General features: G+C 45.2%; 3 protein-coding genes across 6 annotated transcripts in view; 2 read left to right on the forward strand and 1 right to left on the reverse strand.

Moving 5' to 3' along the window:
* The window catches only part of LOC125940047 (uncharacterized), a 398,764-nt gene that overhangs the window by 209,641 nt on the left and 168,814 nt on the right, over positions 1-20,309 (forward strand). The window lies entirely within an intron of this gene.
* LOC119464985 (uncharacterized) overlaps positions 1-20,309 on the reverse strand; it is a 121,533-nt gene that overhangs the window by 91,068 nt on the left and 10,156 nt on the right. The gene's annotated exons all lie outside the window — the stretch shown is intronic.
* Positions 516-13,169, forward strand: LOC119464274 (uncharacterized). Its single transcript, XM_037725181.2, has 5 exons — positions 516-743; positions 7,964-8,133; positions 10,172-10,245; positions 11,284-11,358; positions 12,899-13,169. Exons 1-5 carry the CDS (start codon positions 612-614, stop codon positions 13,075-13,077), a joined length of 630 nt encoding a protein of 209 aa, XP_037581109.1. The 5' UTR covers positions 516-611; the 3' UTR covers positions 13,078-13,169.

A 20,309-nucleotide genomic window follows, 5' to 3' on the forward strand; every position in this document is an offset into this window, starting at 1 on the left:
GTGTAAACTACTTCTTTACAGTAGTTACACATGCACCGTACTTCACAGCCAGAGTGAATATTTTGCGTAATCACTTCCGAGTGAATTTCAAAAAAGAAAAGTGGAAGGTAATGTGCAATGTATTGTACAAGGGGTCTCAGGAGGTTAAGCGAAGCTTTATAGGATCACAAGTTTCGGCGGTGTTTTTCACACACAAGTTTGGCGATTTGTTTTTATACTGCCTTTTCGTTAAGTCACTTGCAGCCATATCCAGTTCCTTTCTGTAAATAAACCTGGCTTTCACGGAGAAAACGAGGTACTCAACAGTGGGGGTTACATTGACGCTGCAAAAGCATTTCTCAAATGGTTAAAAATTGGCTAAAGGGGTGCGTCAGCAAGCGTCCTTGGGACAAATGGAAAGCTCTTGAGATAATGGTACTCTAATATTCTATTTTTCTGTACGACGCTCGGGCAACATCTGGCCGTTAACTTAGTCATTGTTGTCGAACCGTATGGCTTATAAGAAGCGGCGCAACTTGTGAAGAAGCAACTTTCTGGTGGTCTTTCTTGGCGTTTAGAAGGGATCTTCTGCGGAGCCACATCTTTCCGTCCGACTCTGACCACAGACTACGATGACGACGCGTAAAAGTATTTTGCTCGCAACTGCTGCCGTTTACGCTTTTTGCTTTTGTCCCAACCTTACACACGCACAGTATTACCCAGAATTGCGATTTGATCTACAGAAGTATCAAGATCCAATGGCGGTAAGCGCTTTCGTTTCATATCGACTGTTAATTGACGCTCTGTTGCCAAGGAAGGGCCACACGTGCACTTCACGGCCATAATAATATGTTATAACGCTGTGGTTTATACTGAGTTCTCGAGTTTGTCCTATGCTTTGTGTAATGCCGAAATTCCGTCCAAAGGGCCGATACGGTGTGTAGAAAAGGTGCAGTAGGTATTTATTTTCGCTTCACGCTAGCAGGCGGTGGAGGCAGCTAACTAATTACACACATTGCCTTTCACCCGGAACATCTCGAACTTGATGGTCCTGTTGAGTAAAATACCACAACGAAATGTTTTTGTGTGTCTGGGTGTGTGTGCAGTTGTTGACCCATTACCCAATTTCTTCCTCTGCACAGTGAAGCACGATTGCTGTGCGTTTTTCCAAGGAGCCGATGTTCACTCCAGCTGCAGCTTCATGGCGACGTATCGAGCATCTAGGTTATAGTGAGTTAGAAACCACGGGGAAATGCCTTAAACACGTAGGCGCAAATTTGTACACCCTCCTTCAGTTTGACGAGTTCGCATTTAACAACTGTGACGTGGCAACCAACTCTCGCTCTTCCAGTTATTCGGGTGATTTTAGGCAAGCACCACAACTACGTCTGCCCAAAATGCTATGCATGTACTTGATGCATTGAGTGAAGGGCTGGCATCCCCGAGATAGTAGAGGAGTGCTCCACAAGCCAACATCCCTTCGTGCTCCGAATATCCAAAAGCGTCCTCACGGAATGCAAGTACGAAATATTGCGCACTTCCATCGAAGGAAGTGCACCTGTGTGAAAGGCTATATACGCACTTCCGCATACTTTTTGATCTCGCGATTGTGTTGCGCTGCACGCTATTGGTAGTATTTATTCTCTGCTGCTTTATCTTTTGCCCTGCCTTTGCTCCCTCCCTCAGCACCGGGTAGCAAGCCGGACATTGTCCGTTGGGTAACCTGTTTTCATTTCCCTTTCCTTTTCTATCTCTGGGTGTTTCATCTTTATAATAAAACTGTAGAATAATGCGCTGTCTAATATTGACAGATTTGAGGCGCTTAAAAGACACGTAAGAGCTCACCACGTGTGTGCAGGTGTGGTTTTCTGATTTAGCGTTGACAAGAAAAGTGGAAAGTTACCTATCAAGAAAGGGGTCAGGCAAGGAGACACAATCTCTCCAATGCTATTTACTGCATGCTTAGAAGAAGTATTCAAGCTCTTAGACTGGAAAGGCTTAGGAGTGAGGATCAACGGCGAATATCTCAGCGACCTTCGGTTTGCAGATGACATTGTCCTATTCAGCAACAATGGGGCCGAATTACAGCAAATGATTGAGGAAGACTTTAATCGAGAAAGTGTAAGAGTGGGGTTGAAGATTAATATGCAGAAGACAAAGATAATGTTCAATAGCCTGGCAAGGGAACAAGAATTCAGGATCGCTAGTCAGCCTCTACAGTCTGTAAAGGAGTGCGTTTATCCAGGTGAATTACTCACAGGGGACCCTGATCATGAGAACGAAATTTATAGAAGAATAAAATTGGGCTGGAGTGCACACGGCAGGCATTACCAAATCCTGACTGGGAGATTACGACTGTCGTTGAAAAGAAAAGTGTACAATCATTGAATTCTACCAGTGCTAACATATGGGGCAGGAACTTGGAGGTTAACAAAGAAGCTCGAGAACAAGTTAAGGACCGCACAAAAAGCGATGTTACGCTAAAATGTTACGCCTAACGTTGAGAGACAGGAAGATTTCGGTGTGGATCAGAGAGCAAACGGGGATAGCCGATATTCTAGTTGACATTAAGCGGAAAAAATGGAGCTGGGCAGACCATAGGGAGTTTTAGTATAGCAGAAAACAGCAAACGCAAGGATTTAGCGTTAGCGTTGCGTGCTGCAAACTGCGCATGCGCAGAACGTAAACGTAGCCAGAATTCTTACGTATACATACGCTATTTCCGGAATATAGCGTTCAACGCTAATGCACGCAAGAGATTCCGTACGTAGGGCAAGATGGCGGCGCCTGTTGAAGCGAGAACCGTCCACTTCGGATCTATCAAGTCGTCGGCCTGCTCTGTTCGGCTCATTTGTTCCCCACTAATGCTCGCGTTTGCTTTAGATTTGTGTGATGATGCTTCGACAGCGGCGTACAGGTGACAAATGGGTGGTGTTTTCGATATACGTTCTCGATTAGCGGCGGAGTAGGCTTAACGAGAATGTTTGCTCATGCTTGCTCATGATTGCTGTATCCGCCTCAAGATGGCGCCCAAGTGTATTGGCGTTAGCGTTAGCGTTTTGCTCCGTTCCGCTATTCTAAAACACTACCTTGTACCGCCCAGTGCAGCCTTTCTTTGCGTTAGCGTTGCGTCGCACGCTAACGCTAACGTAAACGTTTTCCGCTATACTAAAACTCCCTCATGTAATGCGTAGTGTAGCGAAGAAGTGCCGGTCAGTCAGGCGCATAACCAGCGCTTTACGCACGGGGCCGGTTCTGACTGGTCGCAGGGTTCTAACTGCCGCACCGAGTTCGACCTCCCGCTCCTTGAGTACCCTGTCAATAAACACCTTGACAGAAGGATGGTTAACTGGTGGACAATTAGAGTTACAGAATGGATACCAAGAGAAGAGAAACGCAGTCTAGGACGGCAGAAAACCAGGTGGGGTGAAGAAGTTAGAAAATTTGCAGGTGCAAATTGGAATTAGCTAGCGCAAGACAGGAGTAATTGGAGATCGCAGGGAGAGGCCTTCGTCCTGCATGATGATGATGATGATGATGATGATGATGATGATGATGATGACGAAGAACACACGTGAGCTTATGGACACAACTTTCTCGGTCGAAATACTCGGCTATACATAAGCCAGTTTGCCGGAGCTATACAGTGGTGCAGCGCGAATATATTTGCACGGGCATGTTTTTGATTCTCGGTTATACAACACGTAATTCATAGATGCGGCCATGTTTTTCTGCCAGCCGCTTGTACCATAGTTTTCTGTATCAGCTAGGAAAGATGATCGAACCATACTGAACACAAGCAGACCCGAAGAAAGGTTTCTGATTTTGCAGTACCTTTCTGACGAGTTCTCGTGACATAATTGTTTTCCGTCAAAACGAGAAGATCGTGAGTTTTAATAATCAAAGCTGAATATTATCGTGTGTACCTTTTAACGTTAACAGAATTTTTAAAGCTCACCATCTGGCGTATAGCACAAATCTACTCATATAGCTGGATTACTCGAATAGGCGGGCATTACACTAGAAATCAAAATGTCCGATTGAAAATTAACAAAATTTCACTTATCAGCTTTTTAACAAATTACTCTAGCGCACATATTGCAATGCATGAATTCAAGTCAGTGCTTTCGCAAGGCACATACACTTCGAGCTAATTTTGAAACTTGCGCCAGTTTTGACATGAGCGCTCTTGAACTTGAGGTAACAACGCATCGTTGTTCCACTGATGTTTTTTACAAGAAAATCTTTTTATGCATTGAAGCTCAGAAATCACTGGAACGCCAATGCATTTCATCGCAAGCTTTGGGAATACATATTTTACTCTGTCGTTCTCAGAATGCGGTCGAAGTGGATATGACTTTCGAAGTCACTGTCAGCAATTCGTAAATTGCGTAATGAACCTGAAATAAAGAAATTAAAAGCTAATTAGAAAAATTTCTTCATTCTTCAAATATTCATTTCGATTTCTCAAATAAAGAATGCCCACCTCGGAGAGTAAATAGCTCAAGAATTAAATTTTTGCTTAAATGACACGGGTGACATTGAAAAAAATTTCGGTATCATTAAAAAAATCACCCCGTATAGTGTGTCTGGCTGTCCTGCATACGCAGCCACAAATATAGTGAAATATACGCTGCTTTCACATTGATGTGAGGCCACCACTGACGTTGAGAAAGTGTGGTCGCACGAATAGGCTTACGCACTTAGAAGTACTTTGCAGCAAAGCACTCGGAGACTTGGACATAATTTTACTCCGTCGCAATGCCCTCGTCGCTGCATACAGAACTGCATTGTGGCTTTTCCAAGCAGTACTTGTCTTGTCTCCTGCTTCATGACCGGTTGTACACGAGAAGCTAGAAAGGAACAATCGGCGTGCCTCTTTTCAACAATGAAAATTATTTTGTAAACGGTCGTGGTGGAAGTGTGTTTTTGAACTGCTAAAGCAAACGCACGTTCATTCTTTTCCGTTTTTCCACCGCCAATAAATGGCGGCATAAAAAGAACTCGTGACACACACAAAATCAATTGTCTTGTTAGGCCTGCTGCTTCGTGGTAGCCTGTAAAAACGAATCCACAAAGGAACAATCGGCACGTCTCTATTCAATGCACACATTTATTGTACAAAGGGTCGCTGTGTTTTTGTGTTTTTAAATTGCTAAATAAAATGGTCTTACAACTTACAACGCCAAGTAAGTGAGGGCAGAAAAATGACCTTGTTACTCGCAAAAGTACTTGTCCTGTTTAACCTGCTGCTTCGTGGTATGCCGTACATGCGAAACCACGAGGGAACAATCGGCGCTTCTATTCAATTCAAAAATTTACTTGCGGAACGGTCGTGGTGTTCGTGCGTTTTCGAATTGTTAAATCAAAAGAACGTCCATCCTTTTCCTTGCATCCAGCGCAAATAGGTGGGGGCATAAATATACCCAATGACTTTCACATGAATACACGTGAAACCGCGAAGGAAGAATCGGCGCCTCTATTAATTTATTTGGGTAGATGATGGTCGTGGTGTTCGTGTGTTCTTGAATTGGTTAGAACTACAGCAAGTTAGGCTAGCTGGTAGGGATTCATCGTGGAAGAAGGTAAGGCGTGCACACACGGACACAAGAGAAGAAAAGCAGACAACACAACGCAAACATTGGCAACGTTGGTAACGCAAACGAACGCCCACGTTTTTCGTTGCTTCCAACACAAATGAGTAGAGGCAAAACGTAAACTCGTGATATACAAGTACCAAAAGCGACGAAGCCAAGTAGACTATTATCACGCTCCGCTTACTCGACTCTGCCGGAACCAGGACATCGCACCATCGACATGTGATGCCTGCAACGCCCCAGGCAGGCTCCTCATCACGCAAGTTCTCGGAGACGAATTGAGGGCCACGCTAAGCCTTGATATCACTTTCAATGCTTCGTATTCGTGCGAAACTTACAACTTCTTGCGCTAGTAACTGGAGAAACTATGGCTGAGTATGTGTTTTTTCTAGATTTCAATGACTGAAATCTTTTTTAGGCGTGATAGTATCATTCTGATTGGATGATGAAAAAAAGAAGACATTACCAGGCTTCTGCAACTTCGCAGAATCCCAGCCTGAATTCCAACGTAGTTGTTTTTGTCGAGTAGTTACAGAGAATTGCAGTTCCGGCCGAAAGGCGAATCATCGATTGCGATAGAAATCTATTAGACAACCTACGAAGTAAGGCTATTAATTAGTTTATGGGCCGTATAAACTTGTAAACATTCGCTTGCTAACTACATTAACAAGCACTGTATCACGCGCACACAGACAAAGATATTACATCTCATTCGATGACCGCGGACACTCGCTGTGAAAATGCTGGCGTGAGGAAGAACGGCGGTAGCAGCGAGCCGATGTGACCTTCGTGCGGCCTCTCGCTTCAACGCGAACTAAGCGGCGAGAACACAGCGCACGCGAATCTATCAGCACGCGGCGCACCTAGACTCAGTATTGATCGCAGATCGCGCTAAAGGTAGGGCCTGCGCATCCGCGCTGAGTCGTGCCATACGGAGCGACCGCCTGAGTAGAACGCGCCCCTATGCCCCCCCGCTTCAGCCCCGTGCCTTGCGCGCGATGGAAGACGGCGCGCTTGCTCGCCGCTTTCCTCCCTCACTCGCGCGAGATCGAGCCACCATCCCCCGGCTCACCGTCGCAAGCTTTCACTCGCACCCACAGCATACAGCAAGCAGCCATGATGTTATCGCACTTGTACATTATACGAAACATCATGGCGACACCGACGGCGGATATTCGCCCGGAGTGTTCCTATAATTGCCATCGCAACAATAAGAATTTCAGTGGCTTGTACTTAAATCACCCACTTTAAAAATGTCGCACGTACGTGACTGGCCCGTTTTCAACCTTGCCCGCACGTAACACTTTCGGGCACTTTTGAGAAATTATTACAGATGCAGTCATTCATTCACATGCATTTTATTCGCCAAGACGCTGTTCATAATGTCCCAACCGGTACCTTTTGCGATATATTTGATCATGGTTGCGTTCATAATTCTCCCACCGCCGCGGGATATATTCTGCGTTTTTCGTAAAGCACACCTGTGACTCGTTTGCATACGTAATTTGCTGCTAAGGCCATGATTAGTCCACACTCTTCGAACTTCGCGTACACATTATCCAGAAGGTTCCCCTGGTTTTAAACGAATATAAACAAGGTGCGCTGTTTATTTTACCGAGGAAATTGCGGAAACCGACTACGAACCTCGTAAAACGGATTAAGATATGTAAGAAATGAGGGTTCAGTAATTCTTTGCAATTCTTCTAATTTTAGGCCATAAACGTTAGTATTTCACCACACGTACATAACATTACCCCTGTGAGCGCTATGATTACATGAGCGCCACAAGCTTGTGTTGAGTGAAAATGTGTCCAAATATGTAGAACGAATAGCATTGAGTGTTGGCTGTTCAATCGAAGAAGCCTCTTGCTACCCTCTGCTGCAATAACAAACACTATCAATTTTATTCCACATAAGTTTTGGTAAGTCACTCAGTTCACTAAGTGTAACATCCTGATCTGGTTCTACGTAAGTTTGTAAATGGAAGATCTTTGCCAAAATATTTCACTTGCTAAGTGGAACATACGTGGAACGACATTAAGAATGTCGCATGTCAGAAATCAAGGAACTCTCATTAATGCCGAAGACGTCCTCCCTGATATGCACAGCGGGGACTCTCATAGTTTTAAGTTCATTCGCGAGGTTAAACTTCATAAGTAATTACTTTCCTCCTATTCAAGCCGGCGGGCATGGTTACCCTTGCAAGGGACACTTACAGGTGCACTTTTCGTTCCGTTTTTGCTTATATATGCTTCATGAAATATTAATAACTGCAATAGTATGAAAAGTGAATGAACTATCGCTATTAACGTTGGGAGTATTTTACAGTATACTTTATGACACGGCTATTTATTAATTTTCTTCACATTTCATTGTTGCTTTCGCAGTGCCCAGCGAGAGCCGGCGAATGGCACATGGTGTACAGAAATTATCCGTACGATCCATTCTACGGCGGAGTGGCGAAATGTGTCAGTTTCCAGAGACTCGGACCTGTCAAAGATTTCACATTTCCGGCGAAGTTCTCATGGCGCAGTGACGGAGCTGGAACTCAGTCAGTGTAAGAGTCTTCAGCGATTTCCTGAACGAAGCTGTTTCAACGCGAATCATTGTTCGCCTTTTACCAGGTATTATGCGTTAGGTATAGTTAGCTGTCTATCCCGTAGCGCTTGGCACCTCTTCAACGAAAAAAAAAAACAAAAAAACATTAGGTGTCCGGTGACAGGATTTGACCAGAGCTCTCCAGCGGAACAGTCCAATGTTTTTCACCCATTAGACTGCACACGCACGAATGGCAAGGCAGAATAACAATCTCACCAATTTCCTTCTCTCGTGCAATATAGAAGTTTGAGACGGTTGCCGTGTGCGTCGTGTCGCATAGTAACAAGTTGCCTATAGAAGAGAGAGCGCGACAGTTTCCCTCATTCTTTTCGTATGACAGCTAGTTCTTTGAAACGCTATGTGACATTGTACGACATTCGGCATTGATCCACTTTGCATGCGGGAAAAGGCCCAGACATTAACGGAAGTGGTAGTCACGTTTCTTCGCCGGAGTACAATGTCACAAAAAAAAAAGAAACTCGCGTCAAACACTATTGATCGCCTTAAACAGACATGTTGCCTCACCTGGCGGCGTAATTTAAAACCCTGAATGACGTTACATAGGCAGCTACCTGCAACATACTTCGGATAAAATTGATTCCCCATGGTACATGGCAAGTGAAAGGGCGCGAAAGCAGGCACATGGGAGTGGAGCCTTTTTTAAATTATGGGGTTTTACGTGCCAAAACCACGATCTGATTATGAGGCACGCCGTAGTGGGGGACTCCGGAAATTTGGACCACCTGGGGTTCTTTAACGTGCACCTAAATCTAAGTACACGGGTGTTTTCGCATTTCGCCCCCACCGAAATGCGGCCGCCGTGGCCGGGATTCGATCCCGCGACCTCATGCTCAGCAGCCCAACACCATAGCCACTGAGGGGAGTGGAGCCTCTGCCTTGCCGATGATAATCTGCTGATACCCGGAGACAAAACATACGAGAAGACGAGAAGCCGCAGCACTTGTCTTCGTCTTCTTTTGCGTTTTGTCTTCGCTTATGCGCTGGTCGTAAGAATAACCGCTTGCTAACCTGTTCCATTCAGTCCGACCTAGTCACAAATGCTTATCAGTTCAGCTATCGCTTGCAACGGCTTATTGTAAGTATTGCATGTACAACAAAATCGCAGTGGAGACGACGGTCAAATTCCGCAAATGGGAAGCGCTTCGGCAGCGCTTCCTCAAAAGCAAGTGTGCGCAATTCTGGTTGAGTTGGAAATTGCACGTATAAGCAGCAGGGCTTATGTCGAGCTGAATGCCAAGGCGGAGTGAGAGTACGATGCTCAGACAAGATGCAGCTGTGAGCGCATTTGCGGTGCCCGCATACGTGCCTATCGTCGCTACTTTTTCAGGTGATTCGTGTTTTGACGTTGTTCATCATTGCGATCCACGCTCGTGTGAGATTAACATAACTTGGAGCTCTGTGTGGGATATGGGGACTTAAGCGAACCTACTATTTACATAATCTAAGAAAATAGTGTTGTCCAACACAACGGAACCCGCAGCTTTCTCTTCAGTGCGCTCTCGATACTTTTGATCGCCAATAAATAGTGATTTCGTTATATGTTGCTTCCTCTGAACTTACCTGAACAACATGAACATGAACGGCTAGCGCGCCAAGGTTTATAGATGGTTTGGTGATTCCAACGGCCCCACATCTATCGAGACAAGTTGGCAAAGAAACGGCAGAATGGTTGCTGATGCATTCTATTGACTTGGGTAAATTCTCACTTGAGGATGCCTTGCATGCCTACGCTTTCTTTATGTTAAAACTCCTTTGCGCTTAGACTTCAAGTGACGCGTACCCAATGCCCTGTAATAAAAGCCACTTTTTGCTATACACTAAAGCTCTCTAATAATCAGCAGAGATAACCTCCTGCGTCCAAAAGTATAGACTTTTGTTATTGTGCAAGCACATTTGTACACTTATGAAGGATAAATAATTTCGGTGATGAAGCAATATCTGCAAATATAATCGGGAATCAACCATTTTTTTTTCAGAGTCGGCACTTATGTTTTCAGTTCGACGCCTGGGTACACAGCCAGAAATTTGCACACTTTCCTTCCTAAGAATGGTAAGTTAACACCACCAACGTTACTTGGGTGAAGTCTTTTCGAGCATAATTTTTTTTTCGGTTGCCAGCCGGGGTGGTTGTATCTGGTTGTTGAAAATGTTTAGTTTTAACACACTTCTTGCATCTGCGGAATTACTATAGGAACACACAGGAGAAGAACCAATAAAGAATGTGAATTTGAGAGGATGTTTGATGCCTCCGCGAATACAGACTCGACGCCCTTAACTCTCAGAAACTCAGCAACTATGGAAACGCAGTCGACTACCTCACATGCATTGTAACAGGGAAAGACACAGGCCGCTTGAGATATTTACCGGGTGTAAGCGATCATTGTCCATGACAAAATAATAGAACTCGCTACGTGACCACACAAACTGACTGCGTGAACAAACACCCAGTCGTCTAAGCTTTTGTCAAACTCTTTATTCTAGCAGACTTTGCGCGTGTTATGAATATTGAGTTCTGAAACATCTCGTTCACGCGTGTACACTTTATGCCGTAAATGACGTCATTGATTAAATAAAATGAATAGCTTTCAAGAACCGTTCGGAGATTCGTTTAAATTGACAAATATTGCCATTGGTTTCTGCTTAATATTTTCTCTTTAAAATAATTCGTTTCCTCTGGCGACACTGAAAATATGGTCTGCCACTGCCCACAAACGGGGGCAATTAAATTTGTTGGCTATTCGCAAATTATGAAAAACCAAATAGGCCAACAGGACGCTTTTCTCTGCATGGTTCCCGGTAGAAGTTGGGGTATATCAGATCAGAATATGGAAAAACTGTGTCCCTTATTAAATGCCGGTAAGCAATATTGACCCTGATGCCCGCTCTATGCTAAAATACTATCAAAAGAAAACAAGTCGGCGCTCACATTACTGCCTTTTCTTACGTATGAGCGTCTTGCTATTGCGTGAGTGCATTAAAATTACACTTCACAAATGATTTCAGTGATGCCGAGGCTCGTAAAGTGCATGAAACGTTTTTATGAAGATATGTATAATACTTGGTCATTTATTCTGCTTCTTTCTTTCAGCACCATTTGCTTGGCAGAAGCATACGCTTTATGTTGACTGCGGCAACTGCTACATCAGTCGCCATCATTATGCCGGTAACGTTAAGTTTAGCAATGGTTTCTAGAGACAACTGCACGATCGAAGGTTATTGATTGCATGAACTATTCTTCGGGTAACATCGAGCGGCAGGCTCGCATGTCATACATTGGCTACAGTGAAATATAGGTTGTCGCACATAATTGCTACTGCCTTTACCCGCTCAGATACCTAATAATGCTAAATAACTTGTTGCTAGGTTTGTACACGGGCAGGACAGACATTAACGCGCGATAAGACCGACGCAGAAAAGAGCACAGCGATGGTTTCATACACCTATGTTGCAGATTTCCTAATGACTTATCTTCTTCAGTAAATCAAAAGAGTAAAGCAGTCTTCCTTTATTGAAACAAAAAAGTCGCAGTTTCGCCCGAAAGACGAAGAGTCGATTGTGATAGAAAATTAGTGAACAGCTATACGAAGCAAGGATAGTAGTTTTGTCGTCTGTATACACTTGTAAATATAGCCATACTAACTAAATTAACAAGCATGGTGTCACGCGCGCACAAGCAAACATGAACGCATCTCTTTCGATGACCGCGGAAACTCGCTGTCAGAACGCTCGAGTAAGTAAGCACGGCAGCAGCAGAGAGTGAATTAACCTTCGGGCTGCCGCTAGCATCAACGCGAACTAAGCAGCGAAACACAGCGCAGGGCGGACTCTGTCCCCGCCGCACATGACTTTCAAGATACAGCGGCCCGGGCGGGCGCACGCGGCGTGCAATGCGACCCCGTCCCCTCCCTACTCTTCCCCCGGAGCCTTGCGGCTCCGGCGGCCGCTCGGGCCGCCCGGAGTATAACGCTCCCCCCCCCCCCCCCTCCCCCCTTCTCCCTTCGGAGCGTTGTGCGCGACTGGAATACGTAGCGCTTCCTTCCCGCTTCCCTCCGTTGCGTGCGCGAGATTGAGCCGCGATCGCCGGCTCACCTTCGCACGCTTTCACTCGCACATACAGCATACGGCGCGCGGCGACGATTTTATCGCCCTTAGACTTTATACGTAACATCACGGCGACGGCAGAAATGCGCCTGGAGTGTCCACATAATTGCTATCACAATAAAATAAAATACACATTTGTGACCTTATAATGGTGGCGGCTACTTCTGTTGGCATGGTATTAGTAATTAAATGAGGTAAGATAAAAAGAAACGACGAGATTTCGACGAGATCGTATTAGGTCCTTGGCCTGACGCCAACAGCGCAGCTGTGGTCATCGAAGCGACTATAGCCTTCCTTCAAGTCACCGGACTCGATGCACGACTCTAGTATGACCTCAACGTGATTGACCTGTATATACGCACCTCCTTATCATCATCATTCATCGCTCTTTTTATCCCCCCCCCCCCCCTCCCTAGTGTAGAGTAGCAGGCCAGAGCAAACTAACGCTCAAGCCGACCTCTATGCCTTTCTTCAAATAGACCTCTCTCTCTTCCTCTCTCATCATCTTTCCATGGGAGACGACTTAGTGCACAAATTTCAGTTTTGGCTAATTCAATAATGGCTGTGTAAACTAATACCTTCGATGTTCTTTTTCTCGGCAGGAAACGGCTGCACGTTGTGGCGACGTGCACGTAACGTCCCCGGTAAAGGCACCGACCACTGTGACTTTATCTTCGACCTAGTCTGCGGGTCGTTTCCGAAGTATGTAGTGTATGAGCCGTCGTGTCCAGTTGACCTTGGCCCAGGCCCAGAGAAAGCTCTCGAAGTGACCAGTGGCTGACGAGTTACTTTCGACATCCCGGATGCCAGCTGTCTGCATGACCACTGAAATAAAGCATAAGCTGGTTTCCCACATTCCTCGGAAACTACTGATACGGCGTTAATTGTAACGTTTTTGCAACAACTCTACTGCAATGTATACAATCCCTTAGCTAAAAACGCGTGAAACAACCTCCACTCATCAATCCAGAAGCAGCATCACCGTGAGTCAACCTTAAGGGGTGAGGAAGATTATTTAATAAAACTGAATCTGTATCCCTGGCCATTCGCTTGGCCAACTATACTCTAGACGGGATTGGCGATGCATGCAAACACTCATAATCCAAACTCGCGCACAACGTATACATAGGTAACAAGCACAAGCATACCGAGTAACGAGCATCCAGAGCGTCTGGTTCAAGTAAGTGTCCTGGAGGTAGAGTGAACGCGCCTTCGTTGCGCGCAGAACAGCAGCAGCGCTGTTCCAAGGCCTAAGAATACTTTAATGCGGCTCCATAGAGCTGCCGCGTAAATTTAAAGCGGATATACATGACCGCTGTCGTGCCGGCAAAGCTCGTGCAGACGTACGAAACGTGGCGTAAGTCAACGCGCACATGGCACACGCTACACAACGGCGATCGTATAAATTGCAGTTTGCGTTAAAAGCATTTTGTATAGGCGAGGTTTTAACGAATGCGTTGTAGACACGTGCGGTCAGGCCTCAAAAGGCCCCCACTCGGCATGTGAAGATCACATTTCGGATCCCCAGTTCGAATAGGTGCTTCCATATTTCTCATATTTTTGTGACGTATTTAATAATAAAAGTATTAATATTATTGTTAAAAAACTACAGCAGGATTCGTATCGCGATGAACGTCAACATTAATATGATTATCATTGAAGAAATGCAGCGACACACCGTATTGCCAACGCCGAAACGTATATACATGTAGCCAGGCCTCCTCTCTCGCGCTTCTTACTGCGCGCCACCTAGGCGCACCTTCGTAAAGGCCGCACGCGACGCGGACTATATATATATATATATATATATATATATATATATATATATATATATATATATGTTTAATTGCCTCTGCGGGCATGGCATCGTGCTTGTTAATTAGTAAGCGAATGTTTACAAGTTTATACGGCCGATAAAACTGCAACTCCTACGTCTTATGGCTCTCTACTAATTTGCTATCCCAATCGATGCTTCGCCTTTCGAGCGATACTGCAACATTTGTTTTGTTTCTCCACTTTCGTAATTGCTAGGCGTCATCTAATTACGTGCGAAAAGTGTGCGGTAAAGTTGGATGTAGCACGACTTAGAAAATGAGCGTCAGTTCTCCCCTAAGTCTATTTCACGAGCTGCGATTCTGTGATACGGAAAGATCCGGGTCGCGTCCCCACGCCACTGTCTCGAAATATGTGTTTCATATATTGGGACTTCGAGCTGGGCCTGTGAGTTCGGGTGCCGTAACAGTGTTCGGCGGCAGTGCTAGAGCATTCGCTGATGCAACTTTGGAGCCGAACGCTGGCCTTGCTGACACTTTTGCATACGACAGACACGCCATATTATAATGTAATCACAATAGAGTAGATAGCTGGGCTAGTCTATATAGATTCATTGTTAAGGAGCGCTAACGAACGGACCCAAAACACGCTAGCGCTGTCTGGGTGTTCTGTGTCCATTTGTTTGCGCTCCTCAACACCACCACGGCCACTCTACCAGCCGCGAATGCGTGCTCGCGCTGCAACGTCAGCACGTACGTCACAGCCAGCTGCCGCGTCGCCATTACTCCGATTCAGGGCCGATGTTTCCGCCGGGCAGGACCCGTCTCTGCTGCCAACGCAGCTGAAATCGCGCACAATTCACAGTATGTGAAACGGCCCCAATTCAATTTAAAATTATATTTACGATAATCTCATCGTTCATCTGATTCTTTCCTGCTCCTTGCGGCATTTGCGTTCCGATGGTATCCATTGTGTACTCTGAGAAAATTATTTATTTATTTATTTATTTATTTATTTATTTATTTATTTATTTATTTATTTATTTATTATTATTTATTATTATTTATTTATTTATTTATTTATTTATTTATTTATTTAACATACTCTCAATGCCTGATGGCGTCACAGAGAGGAGTGGTGAATCATTATACTATGTTAGATACAGCAGTCTGAAAGGATGAATGAACCGGATTGCTGGCGACCGAGTTCAACGTTTCTTGGCATTAAGTCGCCTGTGTTGCTTATAAACAGCTTCAGAGCGGTCTTGAAAGCCATCCTCAAGAGCGTGTTGGTCTGTTTCGTCTCGGATTGTGTGAGATGGTAGTAGGGCAGGCTGTATGCGATTCTGCTCACCACCAGGCTTTTGACCAGTCGGAGGGTGTCCCCTTCCTTCATGCCTCCATTCTTCGATGTTACACGGGATATCATGCGTGATGTCGCTTTGACACTGGTTTTGAGGAGGATAAGGGTGTGTGTAGCACGCTGGTTAGACTGAAGCCACATGCACAGCACCCTGAGCAATGACTTCTCTGGTATGAGGCTCCCGTTGAGGTGTACCTCGAGTTTTCGTGTTAGGTCTGTGGGGACTGTGTGGTTACCCCGGCCTCGCCAGACTCGTATGAGTTCAGATTTCTCGGGCGAGCATTGTAGTCCCCGTTGGCTGACGTATTCTCGGATGAGGTCAGCTGCAGTTTGCAGCTGTTCTTCCTTTTCAATAAGGGACCCTGTTGTGGTCCAGAGTGTTATGTCGTCTGCGTAGAAGGCGTGGCGGAGGCCTTCTACGTCCTGCAGGTTTCTTGCGAGGCCGATCATGGCGACATATGGGATCATGGCGACAAAGAAACATATGCAACAAGATGCGCAAATTTACTTTTTGAGCATGTTCACTTAACTCTTTCGTTACCGCACTTATAGAAATAGATCAATTTGTTCGAAAGTTTCTTTACGCTCTGTTAAATATAACCGTTGGAATTGTACGAGTAACGTCATGTAGTAACGTCATCGGGTTGAGGACAAACACCTCTTTCCAAGCGTTGAGGTCCCATAATGGCCGAGCACCAGGCCGGGAGAGCGCTTGTACCTATTTTACCGGTAGGTACCCGGCGGCAGCACTTGCCTCCCACATCCGCGGCAGGTGCTCTTCCACTAGGCCGTCCGTGGTTGGACAAGAGGCGCCCAGAGACAACTCCTAAAATATCTGTTGGACCCTCGTTCGAGATGTGAACCCCCACGATAACCGAGCACCAGACCAGGGAACATCTCTACCCATTAGAAAAAAAAAAAAAAAAGAGTGGGTTCCCAGCGGCGCTGAAATTTGAACACGCACACGCACACACGCACACATGTTCAAAATTAAGCTTTACAAAAATTTTGAAAAACAGCTGTGGCAGGTAGCATAATTCTGATCATTGAGCTGGATCATTCGAAGAGGCGGACATTAGTAGCACGAGAAATCGAAACACATATTCAACTAATGATCAAAATTTAACTAATTAACTTCTTAGTTAATTACTTTACGACACATATTGCAATTTACGAATTAAAGCCGGTGAGGTTTCACGACGCATCCACTCGAAGTGAATTTCCAGCACGACACCAGTTTCGAGACATTTCCCAAAGTGTGGGACGTAGCCCGGGCCATGCGAGCGACAATCGCTCCGGTACGTGTCATAATGAAACACGTGCGTTCCAGTTACTTTTGTGCTTCAGTGTATAAAACATCATTTTGGTAAAAAAGTAAGTGGGATAACAGTGCATTTTTACGGCGAGTTTGTTGGCGCATATCTCCAAACTGGTGTCGTTCTGGAAATTCATTCCAAGTGGATACGCCTGACAAGCTCACCGGCTACAATTCGTAAATCGCAATATGTGTCGTAAAGTAATTCACTAAGTTAATTAGTGAATTTTTGTTGATTAGTTGAATATGTGTTTCGATTTCTTGCGCTACTAATATCGGCCTCATCGGATAACCCAGCTCAATGATAAGAATGATGCTAGCTGTCATTGGCGATTTTTGAAAATTCCGTAAAACTTAAAAATGAACACCCTGTATATGTATATACAGTGACCGATGGGCCAAAAGTATTTAGCACGATGAGAAGCACAACGTCACTGTTATCTTATGATCTTACGCTTATTTTCCCTTACCTAGGATAAGATAATAAACCTAAGATGACCGCGAAGTTGTGCATCTCATCTTGCTATATATATATAATCATGACCACATAAAGCCAACAGACAACGAAGCCAAGGAAAGCATCGGGGAAATTAAGTGTAGTTGAAATTGGAATGTAGAAAATAATGAAGAAAAGGGAAATGAAAGTTGACGAAAATATAACTTGTCGCCGGCGGGAGCCGAACCCGCAACCTCCGCATTACGCGTGCGTTGCACTACCAATTGTGCTACGGCGACGGCCATCAATTCGTCCACTGGACGAGGCATGTATGCCCGTAGAGGCAAACAATTAGTCCACTGGACGAATTAATTGCGAATTCGTTAGTGGACGAATTGATGGCCGTCGCCGTAGCACAATTGGTAGTGCAACGCACGCGTAATGCGGAGGTTGCGGGTTCGGCTCCCGCCGGCGACAAGTTATATTTTCGTCCACTTTCATTTCCCTTTTCTTCATTATTTTCTACATTCCAATTTCAACTACACTTAATTTGCCCGATGCTTTCCTTGGCTTCGTTGTCTGTTGGCTTTATGCGGTTATGATTAACGAAATCGAGCCCCTTGGTTCCCATTCTTCTTTCGTGTATATATATATATATATATATATATATATATATATATATATACACGGTGAATACAACACACAACGAAGCCAAGAACATGATAAGGAAATTGCGGTGGTTGATTGGTTGCTATTGAAATATACAAAATAATGAGGAAAAGGCAAAACCTGCCGCAGGCATCCCACTGGCGGATTGTTATTTTTTCGTCCTCTGGCGTCGCCAATTTATCAAATACTAGTGAGAAACGCTCGATAAGTCTATAGTCTCGTAGATTACTTAAAAACGCTGTCAGCGTATTTTTTCTTAGTGATTATTAGCTGAGAGAAAAGAGGGCAAGCTCCCCGTTTTAATCTTCCTATATGACGTCAGTTTGACATCACTGATCTCAATTTGTTTTTGACCATTTGAACTCTTGTAGTGCAACGACTATCAGGTTGAGCCTGTGCTTACTGAGCAAATTAGCGCAATGGGGTTACCGCAATCTTGTAGTGGTGAGCAAGTAACTAGAGGCGTGCAGATGCTCCGAAAAGTTGTCACGTAACGAAAACGTGGTGCCGAAGTGTAAAGCATGTAACCCAACACATGCTTGAATCGAATCAAGTGCATGCTTCTAACTAGCAATCTGGCTGAGCCGATTGGCCGTTTGAGGCTTCAAAACATATTTAGGTAGCTGGGACACACACATACGCAACGCGGTGTGTGTTTGCCTCCCCGACGAAGCAGCCAGAGTGACTCCGAAGCGCACGTTGGCTTAGTTGTAATAAACCATCTTGGTTGGCGATTATTTAATTTGACTAATTTCGTGCATGTACGCGTGCTATTCCATTTTCGTGAGCCGATTACACAATGCTCAATACAGCTGTTGAAAGCGTGACAGGCCCACGGATGAACTCTGATCGATTCACAATGCTGGGCAGGATTCGAAATTTTCTAAGGGTAAAAGTTGGACGGCTGAGAAAGCGAAAGCAATTTGGTAAAATGCCGCAATAAATGCATGCTTTATTAAAACCGTGCTATTAAAGGCATCAGCATAAAATGCTTGTCAACTGTGTGCACATCTCCACAACGGCAGCGATGCAAGCGTCCTCCATTTAGGTTCACAACACTCAACGTCCTAGCTGTTCGACTTGGAGGCTTTGATGATGTACATGCGGAAACGTGATGGGTCCGTCTCGGGGCCGTGAAGTTTTCGCACGACTGCTGTGACGTCATCGCGCAGCTGACCCAGCTCGTCGTCAGAAACCAGCTGTCTGATCGGAACGATACTCATGTGAAGTCCTGCGAGAACAGTCCGCATAATTCATAATTTCCGCAGTAAAAACGTTGAAAAGTCCGCGAAACTTGTTCTTGGGATTGTTGGTTCAAGCAATTACCGGAGGTATAACCGGAGTGTCAGCATGACAGACGCAACAAAAGTGGTGGTGCGAACGCTACAATCCTGAATTGCTTATTGCGTACTGTATAAAGTTAGAAAAGGGTGACAAAAAAGAAGACAAATAAAAAAAAATGTCACAGTTTCGCCCTAAGGGCGAAGCAATGAATGCGATAGCAACACAGCAATGTCATACGAAGTAAGGTGAGCGGCTTTGGTAGCAACAACACGCAGAACTGTTGTCGACGCCATCGGCGTTTTGCCCGCGTTAGCTCAAAATGCGTGCGGCGTTGGTGACTGTTGCTGGAGCCTCTGATATAAATAGGCACTTGGTGCCGCAGCTAAACGTCACCTCCCTTCCCTCCCCCTCCCCCACGGCCTCTCGCACGTCTGAAGAAGGCGCGTTTGCTCTACATATATGGTGATTGTAAAGGAGAAAAGAGACGCCTACTTCTGCAGCCCTTAAGCGAGCACGGCGCAGAACGCGCGTTTGTTCTCCGCCGTGCGTTCACTCCCCGTGAAAGACGCGCCCCTCGCGCCCTTTCACTCGCACATACAGCGTTCGGCGCGCGGCGACGATTTCATCTCCAAATGACGTCATACGGAACCTCACGGCGACGGCGACGGCGACGCCGACGGCAGAAATCTGCTTTTGAGTGTCCATATAATTGCTATCGCAATAAAAGAAAAAAAGAACAGCTCAGCGAAAGGCTACTTTGCAAAGGGCTCGCTTCCTGCACCCAACTTTTGCACGTCCTTCTGGCCAATGGATGGTGGGGAGGTCAAAGCGCGTCTCATACTGCTGCTGCCTGTAACTTCCATGTGTATTCACATTATGGAAAATTAGTTCCGCGGATGCCCACAAGGTGGGACAAGATTCGTGAAAGGGAGAAATTTTCATCCACCCGCCTTGTATTACGAAGCCGCGGAAGGAAACACATAAGGTTTTCTCAGAGTTCTTCGTATCCGTAACCATTTCTCATAAAGTTCTTCGTATCCGTATCTGTATTAGGGTATTACCAACGTTTATACGTTTCCCAAAACAGATATCGCAGTTCTTTCAACTGAATCTCTTCGAGCATCTAAAGCGGGAAATCTAACATATGAAATAACAAATTACATGAAATTGTTGT

This window comes from Dermacentor silvarum, chromosome 9 (assembly GCF_013339745.2).
Source record: "Dermacentor silvarum isolate Dsil-2018 chromosome 9, BIME_Dsil_1.4, whole genome shotgun sequence".
Classification (NCBI taxonomy): domain Eukaryota; kingdom Metazoa; phylum Arthropoda; class Arachnida; order Ixodida; family Ixodidae; genus Dermacentor; species Dermacentor silvarum.